Source organism: Lepisma saccharinum, chromosome 16 (genome assembly GCF_977018435.1).
Source record: "Lepisma saccharinum chromosome 16, izLepSacc3.1, whole genome shotgun sequence".
NCBI lineage: Eukaryota > Metazoa > Arthropoda > Insecta > Zygentoma > Lepismatidae > Lepisma > Lepisma saccharinum.
In genome coordinates, this window is record NC_139244.1 from 32,287,665 (window position 1) to 32,307,980 (window position 20,316).

General features: G+C 37.5%; 1 protein-coding gene across 5 annotated transcripts in view; it reads left to right on the plus strand.

Moving 5' to 3' along the window:
* The window catches only part of Bili (FERM domain-containing protein 8 Bili), a 134,877-nt gene that overhangs the window by 105,831 nt on the left and 8,730 nt on the right, over nucleotides 1–20,316 (plus strand). For 4 of the 5 annotated variants that reach the window (XM_083137940.1, XM_083137942.1, XM_083137939.1 and 1 more), the window contains 5 exons: nucleotides 3,430–3,615; nucleotides 7,861–7,990; nucleotides 13,472–13,630; nucleotides 13,856–13,970; nucleotides 18,079–18,192. In XM_083137940.1, coding sequence (XP_082994066.1) covers nucleotides 3,430–3,615; nucleotides 7,861–7,990; nucleotides 13,472–13,630; nucleotides 13,856–13,970; nucleotides 18,079–18,192 — 704 coding nt within the window. The remainder of the gene's footprint in view (nucleotides 1–3,429; nucleotides 3,616–7,860; nucleotides 7,991–13,471; nucleotides 13,631–13,855; nucleotides 13,971–18,078; nucleotides 18,193–20,316) is intronic. The other variant, XM_083137943.1, reaches the window with a different exon arrangement.

Here is a 20,316-nt window from a genome sequence, read left to right on the forward strand (position 1 = left end):
TGTGCGTCCACTAGATATCGAACCAAGGCCAGGACCTCTTAATTATATGGTGACGACATTACCGCTACGCGATGTCCTCGCCTGGAGAGGCAGGCGCTTTTTTTGTTACTGTCCATGCGTTACTTTCTTGTATCACCGTTGCATATCTTTGACATTAGCTAGAAGTGTCAGTAAAGTAATGTAAAATCAGGAAACGAAAATCAAAGTACATCCAGTGTTCAAATTGAAATTTTTAATTTAACTCCTGACCAGGTAAAGAATTTTCCTCTTAAATATTCTCGATCATATTTTGCTATTGCTAAGAATTTGACGTAATCATTTCTTTCAACTTCAAGTAAATATTACATTAATATCAGCATATAAATTGTCAGTTTCTGTACTAAATTTTACATTAAAATTAATACTGTTGTTGCTTTGCAAATTACAATATGTATTTGATGAGAAAATATTTCCTGATTAATTTGCCTTCCTCTAAGAAAAATAATTCTGATATGAAATAAAAGTTCACTGAGACGACATCTGTGATTACTGAACTCTTGTACATTAATTGGAAAATTTGTGTTATTTACTTTGAACCATCAGTCCGTATGTTTTAGGTACAAATCTCAAAATTTGAAAAGGGAAGCTGATATGACTTTTCTCCTCAGCATTTTTTCAATTTGAACACTCGATATACAGACATATACATATTTCATTATTTAAGTTAAACTACGAACACACACACACACACATATAATTGTTTTACAAAACTGATTGGTACTCACTTTGTAATTCGCCCACAGTTGCATGCATTTTAGATGATAGGACGTTCCTCGTTTTCCTTAATTTTTTCACATGGTTTCTTCCAGTTGCGAATCCCTATTTTCCTGAAACTTGATTCTGCATATCCTGAATCTGTGCCAAATTTACGGCATGGAAAACAAAAGCATGTGTCAAGTTCCACACTATATTCTAGCCACGGCGCAGATGCAAACCAGTGTTTTTGAAATGACCGCTTTCGCTTTCCGAACGTAGTATTTGGATAGTTTTGCAAAAGTGGTTGCCTAGGATTATCTACCCCAAGATCAGTAATTGTTTTCACATTAGTACACTCACTTGTTTTGTCTAACTTTGGAACGTCAGAACTTGGACCAACACCCTCTTCATTGCCGTCATCTTCCACATGTTTTGAGATAGTTTTAAAATATCCGGTTTTGATAAATTTATCCATTCAAGATGGAAATGCACAACAACGCTAGAACTCTTCCCACACACGAACAAATACACAGTGACCGTAGGAACCCGATAGCAGACCTTCCTCGCAAGCAAGAATACAAAGCTAATCTGTACCTCTGAAGCTGAAGCATACAGCAATTTTAAATCTCAGAACAATGTCAGTACTGGAGAACTCTCTCCATAGCCTCCTATGTCGCTCGACCACCTACTGTTGACCGCTCGGCCACGGCGGAGTCTTTGATTCCATCTGTATTGGAAGGGTCATTTGCAACAAAAGGGTCGGATCTCTGGTTTCCAGGAACTTAGGGCAAGGGTAATAACCTCTAAGCAGGCAGATTTTATGACCTTGGTTATAATCTGGTAAGCAAGGAAAGGGTGGAATTTTGCTGTCCTACATTTGCTTCCGAAGATTTTCTTCGGAACAGTGTTTCCAACTCTGCTACAAATTTACCAGAAAATAATATGTAGTATTAATTTAGGATAATTTTTAATCTATCAAAATTTTGTTTGCGGGGGCCAGAGTTACAACTGCCGGGGCCAAAGCCCCCCCAGGCCCCCCCCTAACGACGTCCCTGCGCAAAGAACACCTATGTTCAGGCTGGAATTCGAACCCTTAAAATTACACAATGCTTAGTGAAAATCATTATTCTACAATGAACCTTTTCGCACCAAGTTGCAAGATTCATGCTTCCTGGAAACATACGAATTTGTCCAAAAAGAATCCCAGTTCCTTCAAAATTAGTTTATTTAGCTTAGATTTATTCCTTGCTAAGTAGTTCTCTCCAATGTTAGTTCACTCCTCCCAGCGTTTCTTTTCACATACTGGTATGTGTTTTGTGTAATACCCTGCAGGTCCTATAGCAAATTTTATTTAATCCATTCTACCACCTCGATATGGCATCCTCTCAGGATGGATGTCATTCTTGAAAACTGAAAGAAGTCCGCATGTGCCAGATCAGGAAAATAGAGGGGCTGATGTACAACAGCTGTGTTATGCTTCACCAGAAATTCTTGGAGCATTGTCATGGTGCAGTATCCACATTTTGTTTGCCCACACTTCAGGCCTCAGGAAATCGTGCCATGCATGGAGCACTATCTGACTCGAATGATTGCAGACTCGATACAACACGGATATAAGGAACCCTGCTTGTAGCACAGCAACATAATACTAAGTAACAATACATTGGCACACAATTGCAAAAGTTAGTTTCCTTTTTAGCAGACCTCATACTATTAGGTATCCAATTTACGACTATCAGGAACAAAGTGTTAATTTTTATACTTCGGTAATGAATGCTTGTGTAGGGCGTGACGCTTTTGTGAGAATACATGCCAAGGAAATGTTATGACCTGATTTAAGTACATTTTTCTGTGTGACTATTCAAAACATCGGAGTGTTAAATCCACATTTTATTGTATTGGTTTCACTGAGTTCATCTATTGTTGTTTTACCAATTATTTTTCTGAAGTATTTATTTAAATGACTTCTAAGTGCTGTTCCTTTTTAGTATCTGGAATCCACTTTGATAAAGTAGAATTGGTACAAAATTTATTTAACCCTTTTTTGATCCCTGATTTAGCTACAGTTTCCATGTAACTTTCAATAAGTCATAAAATATGGGCACATTAAGTTCTTCCACTGTTATTTTGTAGGCAAGATGTGAATACTTCATTTTGCAATTTTATTCGGAACTCTTTGTGTTTAGCAAAACAACAGAATTTATTTTCAAGAAAAAATGGTGTCTTCCTTTTATCATCATCATCTTTTGCTGTGTCCTGCCTCTGGCTGGGTTGACATTCTCCATTTTTTCCTGGTCTTCCACCACTCCTCTTTTTCGTGGTGTTCCAATCTTGTCCTCTTCTCCTAACACTCTCCGCTATATGCTCTTTCCACTGTCATCTTGGTCTCCCCCTTGGCCTTATTCTTTTAATGGAAACATATTTTTATATTTTTTAAACACACATAGTTCACAAAACACACTAAAACTTGTGAGATGAATGAGATATTAATGAAACATCATCAGTTTAATGCGATTTATGTGCTGTTTATGGTTTAAAATTTTATTTCTTAAAATGTTTCTCACTGATGAAGTTAAGAAATCTGAAACAAGCTGGGTGTTTTTTTTTTTAATTAATCAAGTTTATTGGTTACTTTATCAGTCCTTTATATATCTCTTCTGTTCATCAGCATGAATCTTTTCTATATTTTTCCAGAGAACAGCAAGCTAAGTTTCTTCCTGCACATGTGAGGAGAACCGGCTGGTCATGGCTTCGTTTTAGTAGCAAAACCTCACCTGAAGTTAGACTCTTGGAGCAATTTAAAAGGATCTCCACAAACACTCCAGCAAAAAAGCTAGTCAGAAAATATTTGGAATTTTGCTGGTCCCTGCCTTATTATGGGTACGTTACAAACAATTCTGATATTGTATATGCAAGCTAGAACATAGCACCAGGTACTAATTACCTATCTGTTCTTTTGTTAGTATGTGCATTCGCTCTAATATTGTTATGTGGAACAGTATGTAATGGTTTCCTGAACTGTAGTATTTCAGGTAAGCAAGATACCAGGTGTAGAAGTATGAAACCGGAATTTGTTTGCAAGAAGTAAACGACTGGTGTTTGCAACTGAGAAACAATATTTTATTCAAAGTAAGCTCCATTGCTAGTTACACATTTCTCCCACCTTTCCAGCAGGTTATGAATGCCACGCCAAAAAAAACGTTCTTCTTTTGAAGCGAACCAGTCCGCGAGCCATGTTCGTACATCTTCATATGAATTGAAGCGCTGTTCTGCAAGAGCGTGTCCCAGTGAGGCAAATAGATGATAATCTGAAGGAGCTAAGTCGGGAGAATACGCCGCATGCCCTAGTATCTCCCATTTGAACACCTCGATCGTTTCCCGGACCCGTTTTGCTGTGTGTGGTGAGGCATTGTCATGGAGCAGGATGACCTTGTTTTGCCTTGATTCATATTCCGGCCGTTTGTCACGTAATGCTCGATGTAAATTGATCATTTGCTGTTGGTAGCGATCTGCGTTAACGGTTTCACCGGGTTTTAGCAGCTCATAATAGATGACGCCCCGCTGATCCCACCAAACACAGAGCAGTGTCTTTTTTCCAAAGCGATTTGGTCTTGCAGTGGATGTCGATGGTTCGCCTGGATTCACCCACGATTTACGACGCTTAGGATTCTCCAAATATATCCATTTCTCATCGCCGGTCACTATGCGATGGAGAAACGACTTACTTTTGTATCTGGCGAGCAGCATTTGACAAGTGGTCTTGCGGGATCCTTGCTGTCTTTCATTCAGTTCATGCGGAATCCATTTGCCCGCTTTCTGCACCTTTCCCATAGCTTTCAACCGAAGAGAAACGGCTTTCTGCGTCACATTCAATTGTTCCGCGAGCTCCTGCTGCGTTTGGGTATCATCTTCATCCAATAAGGCTTGCAATTCGTTGTCTTCGAACTTTTTCGGAGGTTTCCCACGTTCCTCGTTTCGCAAGTCCAAAACACCACTTTTGAATTTCTTGAACCACTCGAAACACTGTGTTTTCCCAAGAGCATGTTCGCCGTAAGCTTCGACGAGCATTCGATGCGATTCTGCGGCAGTTTTCTTCAAATGATAACAGAACACCAATGCTGTCCGCAAATCGTAGTTCGTAGGCACGAAACTCGACATGTTCCGGGTGTGCAACACCTTCCTCTGTCTGGCACTTGGGTTACTGTGTTCCGATATAACGTCCTCGGGAGTGGCGGGCAGCAGCTGGCGCTGCTTAAGCAATCTTCCGTGCCCTCCACTGCCGGCTAGCACCATCTATCGGCCAATTCCGGTTTCATACTTCTACACCTGGTACACCAATAATATGCTCATTTATTATAAAGAAAGATAATTCCATGAATGTTAGTGACAATGGTTCTTTATTAAACACTCCATTGGCGTTAAGCACATGGGATACCAGTGTCCCCCATCGATATTCATTGTGAGATTGTAACACTGTGAACTATATTGCACATGGGTGTTTTTGTGTAGCACATTCTTTGTATTTGTTCTAAGCTTAGATCGATGGGTCCCGGGTTCGATATCCGGTGGAGGCTCATAGTGGTTCGGATCCCACTTTAAACTGTAGGTTCAGTCCCGATTAGCCTTCCTGTGCATAAAGTGGACTTAAAACACCAAATCAATCAATCAATCAATCTAAGCTCAGCTGTGTTGTTCTGTTGCACTTCTAAGTCATGTAATATTATATTTGAATTTGAATTTGATTTTAAAATTTTGGGTGTGTCAAAATAGCTATTTTGCACCCGTCACGTTATACGGGATCCAGCCCCTTACCATAACATATAACGTAATTGTAATGTTGCATAACTAAAATCATAAAATATTCTGACTTAGGTTAAAAGCTGAGGCCATAAAGGAGCCCTCAGCACACATAAGGACAAAAAACAGGACAACACACAGAATTATACTGGCCACAGGGCCAGTCGCCAGAGCCTTGTTAGTCTGCAAAAAGCATTCCAGGATGTACTACGTGGAAGTGAGGTTGACAATTGGGTGTACTATATGGAAGGTCACCCCTTACACTCCATGTAATATTATAAAGTTAACGTCAGTCACATGTTTGGGAGACATATGTAATAGGAAAGACAGAGCGCACAGCAGATTCAGATGATATACAAAAGTGGTGTAGTGAGGAAGGGGAGGGGAGGGTACAAAGGTATATGTTAGTGACAAAAGTTAACATGAAATTGACCACGTGACCGAAAGTGAACATGACGCTGCTTCGTTGTTACATATTTAGGTGCATGACATGACTGTTGTTAACTTTATAATATTATGTCACTTAGAAAGTGCAGCTGGTCTTAGAAGAAAAACAAAGAAAGAACGTTCAGCATGCATACACAGTGCAACTTATGGTGTATTTCATACCTTATCGATAGTTAAAGGGTTGGGGGACAGGTGTACCCCAGGTACCTATGTATGGTACAGAATATAGCATGCCTAACACAGGGTTAACAAAAGCTAGTGGGACACCCGTTATATTGTACCAATTCCTTTTCCTGACGAGTGTATGAATTGACGAGGCTATGGAAATTTTCGAATAGCTGAGATGTAGGGCCTGAAGAAGGGAACAGCGGTTCCTGAAACATTGTCGGTGAACAAAATAGTTACTCATTTTATGTAAGTAATAAATAATTTTGTATTTTTTAATTTTAAGAAATATGAAAGAATATATATAAAAGTGAGTAAGTCGCACAAACCTGAACCCATATGAATTGCTGATACCAATAGTGTAGCAGTTAATCAGTCCTATCCCTACTAACAGTTGGGCTGAAAAGTTCGTAGGCTGACTCATAGATGGCGTTACTAGAATTAAATCCATGTGATTTTTACTTAGTACTAACCTTCAAAAGATACGTGTATAAATTTCACAGCTGCCGGATAATTAGTTCGTGAGATATAGCATTGTGAGTGAAGCAGCTTTTGTTATTGTGAAAAAATGGATAAAAAAGAATTTCGTGTGTTAATAATAAAGCATTGCTTTTTGGCGAAAAAAAATACTGTTGAAGCCAAGGCTTGGCTTGATAAACATTATTCGGACTCTGCACCAGGAAAATCAACCGTTGAGAAGTGGTTTGCTAAATTTAAACGAGGCGAAATGAGCATCGAAGACGATGCACGCAGTGGACGCCCCAAAGAGGCTGTTACCGACGAAAACATCAAAAAAGTCCACAAAATAATTTTAATTGATCGTAAAGTGAAGTTGATCGAGATAGCTGAGACTTTAAAAATATCAAAGGAACGTGTTGGACATATTGTGCATGAATATTTGAACATGCGAAAGCTGTGCAAAAAAGTGCTGTTTCATCAAGACAATGCACCGTGTCACAAATCAATGAAAACAATGGCAAAATTATATGAATTAGACTACGAATTGCTTCCCCATCCACCATGTTCTCCAGATCTGGCCCCCCAGTGACTTTTTCCTGTTTGCAGACCTTAAAAGAATGCTCGCTGGAAAGAAATTTAGCACTGATGAAGAGGTAATCGCCGAAACTGAGGCCTATTTTGAGGCTAAAGAGAAATCGTACTATAAAAATGGCATCGAAAAATTGTATGACCGCTATAATTGTTGTATCGCCCTCGAAGGCAACTATATTGAATAATAAAATCGAATTTTGTCAAAAAAATATTTTTTACTATGTTAGCCTACGAACTTTTCAGCCCAACTGTTAGTTGGTAGGGTGTCTGACTGAACGCAGGAGGCCCAGGTTTGAATCCTGGCCTGGGCATGGGTGTTCTATGTGAGTGTCCTTTCATCAATTTCAATCACTCATCCTCCTATTCATGATTAGGCAAAAAGTAGCTGAAAAGCAAAGTAAAATATCCCAAATCAATGAATCTCATTGTCTGATTGACACATACACGTGTTTGTTATTATATTGAGAGTCCTTGGTGCACATTAACTTTGGATGTTGTTAAAAGGTAATATAAGATCATGTCAGTGATATAGTTTGATGCAACATAGTGCTATTTCATCAAACGATGCATGAGAAATTACTCACAGAATAGTGGGATGTATGGTTCTCTTGTTGACTTTTTGTTTCTGTAAAATGTGCAGATTCATTTCGTACTTCTTTCTTTCAGGAGTGCATTTTTCCAAGGGCAAATAGAGCAACCAGTGAGAGGTCTCACTTCTTTAATTACTCACCAAGATATCCCAGTACTAGTAGCTATAAATGCACAAGGAGTCTATGTGATTGATAATACCCAGTGTGTAAGTATTACAATGAGAGTTGGAATGATGCAATTGCAAACTGTAAAATAAGTATGGCACTGATGTATTGGTACAGAGTGATTTTTAGTTGATAATGCTATATTTGTTTTCAAATGCTTTTTCAACATGCATTTATTTTTTCATCGGTGAATTAGCAGAAGTACGCTTTGTTAAGACTTTATTCATGCTTCATGAAAGAAAGACACAGTAGCAAAATAATATACTGAAATGAAGAACTCACCTGTAAAACTGGTTTTTATGATGTTCTATTAACAAGTTCAAAAAGGCTTTCCTGAGAGGATGGTGTCAGTGGCGATTGTAATTAATAGAACATCATAAGAAACAATTTCACAGATAAGTGAGTACTTCATTTCATTAAATTAATTTAAGATGTGAATTAACAGGAAACTAATTTTCATATATGCAGCTCCTTTTTTTTTTTTTTTTTTTTTTTTTTTTTAGAAAATAAGCTATTGAGTCTTTTTAATTTGTTATGACATATGATTGATTAGAGAAAGTGAATGCTTATGCTTTTTGAGGTCTGTCAAATCTGTACATTATTAATTTTTGTCATTAATGTTGTTACTTTGTATCAGTAATATTTTCCTGCCAATTTGTCTGAAATTCTCATATCTTAGGATGTTTAGATTGGATTTAGAAGGGAGAGGTTGAATATCAGCTGATAATGACATCCTGGTATATTTATAACTTTACTGAGAAGTTTACTTTACTGTGAGGTTTGAATAATAAGGTTTTTTTTATATATATATGGGTCATTCCATGTCAAATCAGGCACGAGTTTACCCTCATAGTCACCGATTTTGATGTTATTTTGTATGCAGCTTTGCTTTCCTCCAAACCCAATACCTGTTAAAGGATTTTGCTGAAATATGATTATTACGAATTATATGAGGGTTGTTCAAAAGGGTTGTCATTTTTGAGCAACATGCCCTTTTCAATTATGTAAATCTCGGGAACGAATAAAGATACAGAAGCACTCTTAAGCTCGTGTAAAGAGGAAAGATGGTAGCATATTATGGGATGATCAAATGTTGAAACTTAGTAAAATTTGAACAAACACTTTGTTCAAATGTTCAGATTTCAAGTTTGAACATCTCAAAACACCCCCCAATCGATTTTTAACTACCAGTACCATCCTTCCTCTTTATACTGAGAAAGTTTTATCGTGGTGTTTTTTTATATAAGGGAGGAAAATGAAGTTGAAATTTGTCCTGCATCAGCAATGAACTGAGCTGCAGCGTTCCTATGATGAGACTTTTCATTTGTGTTGCACTAAAGGATATATATAAACTTACTTACTGTTCAGGAACAGATTATATTCCACTTGATAATTGTCTTCCTTATGTGCTGTTATTACTAATTTATACATTTCTGTTTCCATATTTGTAGTCGCGTTCGTGGGGACAAGATTTTGGCATGTTGTGAAAACTTCTGTGTTAGTCTAGAAAATGAAAGGGAGGGGACGACAACGAATGTCGAGAATATTTCCTTAAAAGATGGATTTTGGTCAATTGTTAGACCACTACTAGAAGTGCAAAATCTCCTTTTTCCCTGTGCTCCCCCTTAAGCATCAGTTTCACAGACTCTTAGTTACTGGCCTCATTAGATGGACTCAAGAAAAGATAATGTTTGATTGTTCAGTAATGTCAGTATCAGTCATCATTTAAAAAAAGACAATTTTTCCTGTCCTTGAAGATTCTCCATTGTAACTTTCGAATAAATTACGGGACAGAAAATTGTTTGGAATGATAATTGTAGCCTAATTGATATAAGTGTTAATGTATTTAATCAAAGAATCGCCATAAGATGTGTCTCCAAATAGAGGAATTTGTACCCACCATCTTGATTACTGTCCAGCGGCTATGTCCCTAATTATTGACGAATTGTTACACTTTCTGATAAAAGCAAGAGACTTGGGTAGTATAATTGTTATAAGATATGTTCAGTCAAGGAGCCAATTGCTATGTGCATGCTGACGCCTTCTATGTTGAAAAGAGTCCGCCGTATTGGATACTTTTAGTTTGATATATCTCGGGAACGGTGACACCTGTCAATGTCTGGTTTTCACAGAAGTGCTCCAAATAGTATAAACTTTGCAACGAAAAGCCACGTTGCGGGGCCAACAAAACAATGCAACGTGCCACCACTCGTAACTCCAGGGTATGGAGATCCGAAATGGCAACACACCGCTCCTTGCTCCGGCTGGTCAGTTGGGAGCACCAGTTCTCACCCAGGGATCGGGATTAAGATGATCTGCCCTTCCTCCAGGAAGGTAACCACCGAATTGCGACACGTGACAGTAAATAAAATTCCAAATACTTTATATTAAAAATATCCAAAATCTTTAATCACGAATCGTGCACGTACATACTTATTCGCACAAGCCAAAAATAAATTGTGTTGGGTCCTGCTCGCTTGTAGGCAGTGATGAGTAACTTATTTATCACGACAGAATCCGCGCACCGCCTTCACCGTTAATAGCAAGACCTCAACTGCCTACCTTAAGCGTGAGGCGCAGCATAACAGATTGTTCTAACTTACAATACAAACTCATAACATAAAATAGCACAAGAAAAACTGATAATTTATATAACACATCAATGTTAATTAACGATAGTAAGCTAAAGTTCAGGTTGGCAACAATTAAAAATGCCAACGTGGAAGTTTTTACATCGCCAAGAACACGAAGCGTGGTTCCCCCACTCCTAACATAAACAGCCAATAGGAATACGATATTTTATTGAAAACGAGGGAGAAATACTTTGCTATAATATTACAATGTTAAACTATATAGAAATAACTAAACTGATTTTATCAAATGAATCATATTTGCCCTTGCACATAAAAAAAATGATTAAATAAAGATTTAGTTTATAACGAAGACAAATTACTTCAATCTTGTACATTGGTGAACAAAAATCAATATTAAGAAGAGATGTATTTAACTTGTGTTTGAAAAACAATGAAAACGTTGCATATATTATTTGGGATAATTATTAGCCTATAAATTCTGAATAAATATTGCAAAAATATAATATAAGATAAAACGTAAATATATACATGAATTATAAAAACAATTAAGTATAAATAATTTAATCCAAGTTCTTAACTTGAAAGTATAGGAATAAGATAAATGACAATATACAACTTAAATCTGCCTAACATGGCGGTCATTACAACTTTTACAATAAATCAATCAATCTATTTTTAAAAATCAACGATTGTTTTGTGAAAAGATCATTTTTTAAAGAATTTTGTGAGAATAACTGCGTGTTGAAAGTTATGTTGATGGTTATCTTCTTAGATTTCCAGTCATATAAATTAGAGCTCATTCCAGCATCTCAATGTGGTCTCCAGCAATAAAATTTTGTAGAATTGAATTTATTACAAATGGCATTTGTCCAGTAACTTTATAAATATAAAAATAGTATTTTAAGTATTGAGTTCATCTAAAATTTAAATTAAAACTTCTAACAAGCATTACCCAATATTACAATATATAAAAAACTGTCGATTGATTTGGGAATATATTTAGACTGCTAACTAGTAGCGCCGATTGGGTGCTGAAGTTTGGGGGAAAGGGCAAATAATTTTCTTATTAGACAAGATTTTGCATTAAGAGGCCATAGTGTAAGGCAGAAAAGTGGCAAAAAGTTGAGGGTAATTGCCCCTAGTCCCCCTAATCGCCATCATTGCTTCTAACTCTGTTATTCTCACAAAATATTATAAGTAATGAATTTTTTTGCAACCATTCCAGACATTCGTCATTTCTCCCTCCCCCCCCCCCCCCCCCCCGTATAAATTAGCAATAACAGCACAAAAGGAAGCCAATTATCAAGTGGACTATAATCTGTCTCTGAACAGTAAGTATATATATATATATATCCTTTAGCTCGACACAAATAAAAAGTCTCATCATAGGAACGCTGCAGCTCAGTTCATTGCTGATGCAGGACAAATTTCAACTTCATTTTTCTCCCTTATATAAAAAAGCACCAAGATAAAACTTTCTCAGTATAAAAAGGAAGAATGGTAGTTAAAAATATCCAAAAATGAGAAAAATCGATTGGGGGCTGTTTTGAGATATTCACACTTGAAATTTGAACATTTGAACAAAGTGTTCAAATTTTACTAAGTTTCAACATTTGATCATCTCATAATATGCTATGTCTTTTCTCTTTACAACGAGCTCAAGAACACTTCTGTATCTTCATTCATTCCCGAATGCGTAATAATCATATTTCAGCAAAATCCTTTAACAGGTATTGGGTTTGGAGCAAAGCAAAGATGTATACAAAATATCATCAAAATTGGTGACTGACTATGAGGGTCAACTCCTGCCTGATTTGACATGGAATGACCCATATAAAATAACTGTTTTATCACATGTTTATTTTTCAAAGTAAAACCTGTTAGACTCTCATGATCACATGCATGTGTTATTGATTTGAACAATGTATTTTAGTTCTAAACTAAATCATCATCACTACTTATTCACTTTGATAATACGACTCTGCAACACAGATATGAAATTGTATGGAACACATTTATCATCTCGGCTAACCAATACTCTAGTCATCCAGGATTAAACGGCAAAATTTCCTTGAAGAACCTGGATGGTTCATTTGTCTTCTTAATTAATGTATATAACCAGGTGACTGAAGGAAGTTTTCATAGAAAAACCCGTACAGTTATTTTTCAAAACCAAGGCACATGAGTACAACGTGAAACAACAATATGGCAGACTTACGCATTCATTTATGAGTTATTTACAGCAATTAAGTAGTGATGATGGAAACTGAGCAAACGTTAGAACATCGCCTCTTCACACAGTATACTGACCCAATCATGCAAGCAATACCTAGCATACCGCTGGCCTAGCAGTAACATTCCTCCGTCGCTACTGGGTTCGGCCGCCTGATAGAGGTAATCAACCCGGTGGTAGAGGAATGAAAACTCAGGGTCAACACATTATGACAGGGAATAAAACGTCGCCTTTGGGATGAAAATAGGACAGTTATCGTAGATCACAGAAACCGTCGGGATGAGCATGGTAAGCGCAGCAGAGCAAGTTGAATCACGGAGGACACCCGAGGCGAGACGAGACGGCGACACCGGCATGGGCTTGTGGGTAGCCAGCGGCGATTGGACCCGGTAAGTGTGGAGAGAGCTCTGTTTTCTTCATCTTCCCTCTTCTCGGCCAGGCGGGCCAATGAGTTACACTTAACCTCTCACTTTTCTTCGAGCTACATCCTTGTGTCTCCAGCGATCCCCGTCACTAAATGGAGTCTCACTACAATAGCTACAGTATATAGCAACTACATAGCTGATATAGGTTGCTCTATACAGTATTATTAATACTACCTAAGAATTTTTATATTTTTTTCCATTGTCTAGTCATTGTTATTTTTTTGTATGTTAATACATTTTATGGTTAAAATTTGAACTTTTCATTCACAGACTTTGCTGCTTGGTTTAAAATATGATGATCTTTCTTGGGATTTTGCCAAGCCATCCCAAGAAGAGAACCCTGACTGCTTGTCCTGTTTATTCCTTCAGTTTATGGTATTGGAGAATGGAACAAGAGTATCAAAAATTCTCCAAGTCTTTTCAAAACAGGTATTATATTGAATGCTAATTTATCAAGATTTTAATTTAGATTTTTTTTTTGTTTGTTGACAATTTGCTTAGCACTCGCAAACATATTCACAGCATTTAAATGCATTCATAAATACTGTGGTTAATGTACAAATAAAATCATGTTATTTAATTTTTATTACTTTTAAATTGTCCATTCATTAGCAATCATTGGCATCTTCTTAATAACCAGTTGTACAATTTCAGGCAGTTATGATGGATGCTCTGATAACTGTATTCGTGGAGGAAATGAAGCAGAAAGTGGCCAACTACTCAGATGAAGTGGATAGACCTGTTTACGATACATCTACAGACAGTGACGGTAATGTACACTATAATTAGCAGTCATAATGACGGAAAGTGAATAAATTCCAGGAACAAAAATTTTGAAAATTTAATAAAATATAGAAATCATTTTCTGTTGAAAATGACATATCGTGTTAATTCAGTGTCCAGGTACAAACTTGTTTTCAAAGTGAGTCAATCATATATTATACCGAGTACCAGCTAACTGTAGACCAGGCGAACGGGAACAAGTCTCTGCGCAAGTAGTGATGCGACGTGGCTCCACCAATGAACAGTGAGAGAAACGGGATTGCGTAGTGGACGACTGGAGTTACCAGTTTTTCCTGCTTCGACCTGTCAGGGTTGCAAACTTTTGAAAACTATAATATCGCACGCACATGACAAACGGACCGTATTTTTGTCTCCAGGTCCGTATGCTTGGTTTAAGAATTTCTTATGGTAATATTAGGGATAGAACAGCAAGTGCAAATTTTGATAAGTCGTACATTTAGCGTACAGACTAAGGTCTGGACTGTACATCCGTACATGACATGAAATTTCCGTACATGTACAGCCAGGACCGTACGGTTGGCAATGCTCTGCTTTCACTACTCGATCTCTCTCCTTCTACTCTGCCGCTATGTGCAACCCTGCTCCACAGTTATCTGGGACAGGGTATATGTGTTCCTGATTTTAGTCAGTAATTCTATGCTCTAATTATTAGCTTGAAGAAGTCATGTCAAGGTGGTAGGATTAACAATCAAAGAAAATATTGACATGGAACAATGAAAACTGAAGTTGTAATATGTTTATCTTTGTACCCATCAGGATATACATATTTTTTGCATGTAACGGAGGGAATGGTTGTATACAGTTAAGCAGAATTGAAAGATTCAAATCTGTATGTAAAGCATGAAGTGAAATATTATAGTCTTATGATAAAGGTTGGGATCGGTTGTGACTCAATGAAAACTTAACCTTGATAATCAGCTATGCCAGTGTTCTAACAAAATCTGCTACCCCAAATATTTCTAGCTGACCTCCATGGCAGAGTGGATGTGACAACATGCTATGATACCAGGAATCCTGACGTGGGCATGAGTGTTTTTTGTTCTATGTGAATGTTGCCTCATCAATTTCATTATACGAGGGTGAATCAAATATGAACGAGCCTTGATTGGCTAATCATCGGAATGGGTAGCAGGGTGTGATTGGCCATGTGCGGCCGGTAGGTGGGGCTGTCGTGAGTCAGGAACCAGAACAGCCGGCGTGTCGCATGCTTCGTTTAGTATCTCCCACGATGAGTGAGTAGAGTGTGCCAGTGTCTGTTGAGCAACGCATAATCATCAAGTTCCTCACCCAGGAAAACGTCAAACCGGCCGAAATTTACCGGAGACTGCAGGCCCAGTTTGGGAATGGTACCCTCTCGTGGGCAAGAGTGAAGGTGTGGTGTAAGGAATTCCAGCAAGGCCGTGAACGTGTTGCAAATGAAGTGCACCCCCGTCGTCCTCGCACCAGTGTGACGAATGACAACATGGCTCGTGTTCGTGAGCTTGTCGAACAGGATCGCCGAGTCACTGTGAAGCAAATTGCGGCAGAACTTGGTGTGAGCTATGGAAGTGTCCAATCAATCATCACAAAGCACTTGGGCTTCCGCAAAATCACAGTTCGGTGGGTTCCCAAGCTGCTGAATGTTGCTCAAAAAGATGACCGAGTTCGCATTGCTCGCCAGCTTCACACTCGTTTTGACGTGGAAGGGGAAGCGTTTTTGCATCACATCGTTACCTGTGACGAGACATGGGTGCATCATTACACCCCAGCATCCAAGCGTGCCAGCATGGAGTGGAGGAGGAAAGGCGAAGGAAACCCCGTTAAGGCGAAAGTTTGGTTGTCTATGGTGAAGGTGTTGGCCACGGTGTTTTGGGACTGGAGGGGGATCCTACTGGTGGATTTCTTACATGAACGTCGGAACATCAACGCACCCTACTACTGCGGCCTCCTGGATCAAGTTAAGGTGCAGTATTGACACAAACGATGAGGCTGTCCCATCCGCCAGGTCTTGTTCCTCCACGACAACGCCAGACCCCATACAAAGGGTGTTACGTGGCAGAAACTGGTGGAAATGCACTGGAAACCGCTTCCACATCCACCATACAGCCCAGATCTTTCACCATGTGATTTTCATCTGTTCGGACCCCTCAAAGAAGCACTTGGGGGTGAGCGATTTGCGACCAACGATCAGGTGGAAGCCTTTGTGCGCAACTGGTTGGCTACCCGCCCAGCTTCATTCTACGAGAACGGCATCAAGAACCTACCACAACGTTGGGAAAAATGTATCACTAAGGGCGGAGACTATGTAGAAAAATAGGATGTGGCAATGTCTCTGTTTCCTTCAATAAATTTTGTTATTCCGCACAAGGCTCGTTCATATTTGATTCACCCTTGTATCATCACTTATCTTCATCTTTGCGATTAGCCAAAATGGCAGAAAAGTGAAGTAAAATAAACCAAATCAATCAATCAATCAATCATTTTCACCCTGCTTGAGTCATAGTTTGTACCAATTTTCCCATTATTAACCTCAGTTCCTATGTATGTCAACTGTAAATTCTAATAGAGAATTATTGACTTTGCCTCATGCTTACATAATCACTCATCTAACTAAGAATTATATGTTGCGTATAAGAGCATACTTGTTATAAAACTATCATTGTTACTGTTTGTGTGTGTATGTGGGCTTCAACATGTGTGTGCTTAAGCATTGTTGTTTAAGTAGTTCAAAAATAGCAAACGACTGAATCTTTGGGAAACTGTTGAAGATTCAACTCACAATCTTGTTCCAAAAAGTTCTGATTTGAGTCCTGGCTACCATATGGATATTACTCTGTGTTTGTTTTTCATGTATGTCATTAATCAACATTCGCCATCATCATCATCACTTAGAGTAATCTGAAAGGGTGGAAAAATATATGTTAATAAGGCTAGAAGAGAAATGTTAAATAAGAATAAACAAAAATTTACTATATGATATATTTTTTAATTTATTTAATTTTTCTTGGTTTTCAATTTCAAAATTTCTCCAGTTCTTGTTTTCTTAACTTTCTGATTATAAATTTACAATTACAGTGTTAATGCTGTGAACATACTTTTCTCCAGTTTATTTTTTCTCTGTGCCTACTTTAGAGTTCGTGGCATGTGGAAACTTCATTTTTTAAAATTGCATTTCCCAACAGACATTTCCTTTTTGTGACCAGTAGAACACCCTACCAAAGTCTTATTTTATGCAGAATGCAATATTCCATCAAAATCAACAACTGTATATGTTAAATAATGGATGCTAAAATCGAAAATCTTCCTGAACAAATATTATTATAGGTAACTGAACTTTTCAATGAGTTATTTGAAATCCTCTGCGTAACATAAAGTTCTTTATACACCTTATTTCAATTTGGAATAATATTCTGTTTAGTAAGTATGCTATTCTTCACATCAGCCATTGAGTTCAGAGTGAACATTAAAATAATTAACTTTGAAATTAAGTAATTACAAATACTTTCTCTTTGAAAACGTCCATAAACTCGATAATGGTTAAAAAATTTGCAGATGACCAAGAATACCACCTCAGTACCCTTGGGTTGTACCTATATGTAAGTAACGTACTTGCTAATCCAATGAAAATCTTTTATTGGCGAATATATGACAGTAAAATGGATGAGAACCTGCTCTGTATGAAATGCAAGACATATTATACATGGTATGAGTAAAATATTCCATCAAGAAATGACATATGTGTATGGGGAAGGATACCTATTTACATTCATTAAAATCTTCTCTTGTACGCGATTCATGTTCTAAACATGAATAATTGGAATGGTAACATTTTTCTGCCTATGGTACATACCACTACCAAAATGAATTTCTGCTTTGACAGCTGACTTCAAATCTGTATAAAATAAAATATTCCCAGTTAGAGAAAATTATATTTTAAAGTATGCTCAAAGAATTGCCTTTCATGTTGCATGGGTAGTATTTCAAACATAGTCGTTAACATCAGTAAAACAGTAAAAGAAAGGTAGAACGAATTATCAATCTACTGTTCAGTTCTTTATAAAAAAATAATTATCGAATGAAAATGCAATTTTCAGAAAAGGATTTCAAAGAACCTACGAACTATCCACTAAGAGATGTTGAATATGGTTCTCAAGGATTAAATCTTGCTGAAATACACGAAGAAAATAACCAGCCTCGTTTCTCTTCAGGTAGGTCTATGTTTTGACTATTTGGTAAAATATTCTAAATTCGCAGGTGGACAATTTAGAAACCCACAACCAGTTCTAAATTACAATTTTGCATTCTGAGGATTGTAATTGTAATGTTCATGGCTATACAAAGTTTGATATAATTAAAAGCGTTCAACAAAATATCTTTGGCAGCACATACTGCCTATTGTTAAAGGCTAAGATGATTTTATGAGCATAATGCACAGTATTTAAAAATATTCAGTCTCTCACAGTTATCTTCAGGAAACGAGAAATGGAGAAGTACAACAGGTTTGGTACGTTCAGTGATAACGTTCATGTAAATTGGCAAGCAACAAAGTACATGTATCAGTTTGGAAACAGATCACTGATATAATTGATTGGTGAGAGAAGCAGAGATGATTCTGAAAATTGTTTTTAAGGTTCTCATGGTCTATAATTGAAGGGGTTATAACAAAAACAAGAGTTCAGGAAGTTTTTCATGAAAATACAAAACCGTAAAATGTTTTTGCACCATCATCAAATCTTTTCAGCTTAACAGAAGCAGATGTTTAACTCTCTTGCCCGATATATTTCTACCACTGATCCACATACTTTATGATAACTGTTGTACCCAGTTGTTGCAAAACTCATCTGTTTGATTTTCCACATTGTTGCTAGAAACTCTTCACTTTTCAAACGTCAAAGTAACTGTAGTCGCGATTGGGCGAAGTACACTTTTGTGACGGCTCTTATATTTCCTTAATTTTGGCACATCGAAATATACCACTGTAATACGTTGAACACTTGATTAATCAAGCAACAATTTTGAGTTTTAAATTCACAAGCTTTTAGTTCACAAGAAATATTGCGCAAATAGTCAAGCAATGCGTCATTTTATCACGCACAATTTTGATAGTTACTAACATGATTATACGTGAGTTCAAATCTACGTTGCAGAGAATTATACGTGTGTATTTATGCACGTGACATTCAGTTTAACAGTTTTATATGCTCGCAATAATTTCGTACTTACAGAAAGTGAAAGTGGGGGTGGGGGGCTGCACTTTCATTTACTACATAGTGGGCACACTTAAACAAGTCAATTCTCATACCTGTGTTTAGTTCGATTGTAGATTAACAGCATAAAACAAATCCCTTGATTGTTTTATTGCCCAACAGCAATCATACGATGCACATGGGTACTTTGTTCATTACGATTTTGGGACACTAGTAACTTTCTCTCCATCCAAGCCAATTGTGAAGTTCACCAACCTTTTTCTAGTTTGTTCTGTCGATTTAACTGTTTGTTTTGCAGTTCCGTAAGGTTCATTTATCACAATACGATGAACCACTTTCGAAAATAGCCCACACCAACTTCGTCCATTTCAATTTGTTGAACACTCGGTCAAATGTTCGTGTCAATTTGTACGTTGACACAACTTGAGAGTACAACGCATTTCCCCGGAATTGCAAAATGCTGAAATAAGCAAACCAACTGCGATTTCCAAAAAAATACTCAGCTCGTAATTACAACTTACCAAACTGCTACCCTGTGTTACTACTTCATCCTAAAAGCGTAGTAACGACAACCGTGTCATGACATGCTGACTAAACTCTGCTGATTCGACTGATCGTGAAAGAAGAATGTTCGTGCTTGCGATTCAAAGGTAGACTGACTTGTCGATCGCCAGGTGGCGTGATTACGTGAAGCAATGATAGCAAGGTAGCAGCTGCTATCTGTTGAGGAACCATGTAACTAATCTCATTTACATTGCAGATTATGAGCGGAGAATGCGCTAACAACATGTAGGTGTTGAGATTGTAGGATTTCGGCAATTTTGAGAAATTATTTACAATAATTTGCCGAGAATCGCTACACTTGGTAGACAAGGCTTACCATTAAGAGGCTGTAGTGTGGGAACAAAAGTGACCCCCTCTAATCACTACCACTGTCAGATACCATAATTTGAAGGTGAATCTTTTCTTTTCCATAAGAAAGGTCTGTAAAGATGTTGCACTGTGATCATGAATCTGCTAAACACACACACACAAAACAAGCATTCTTCAAGCAATGTTCAACGAAAAGGACTTTGAAGAATGGCATCAGAAAATACCAGACTCAGTGAGACAATTACAGTACTG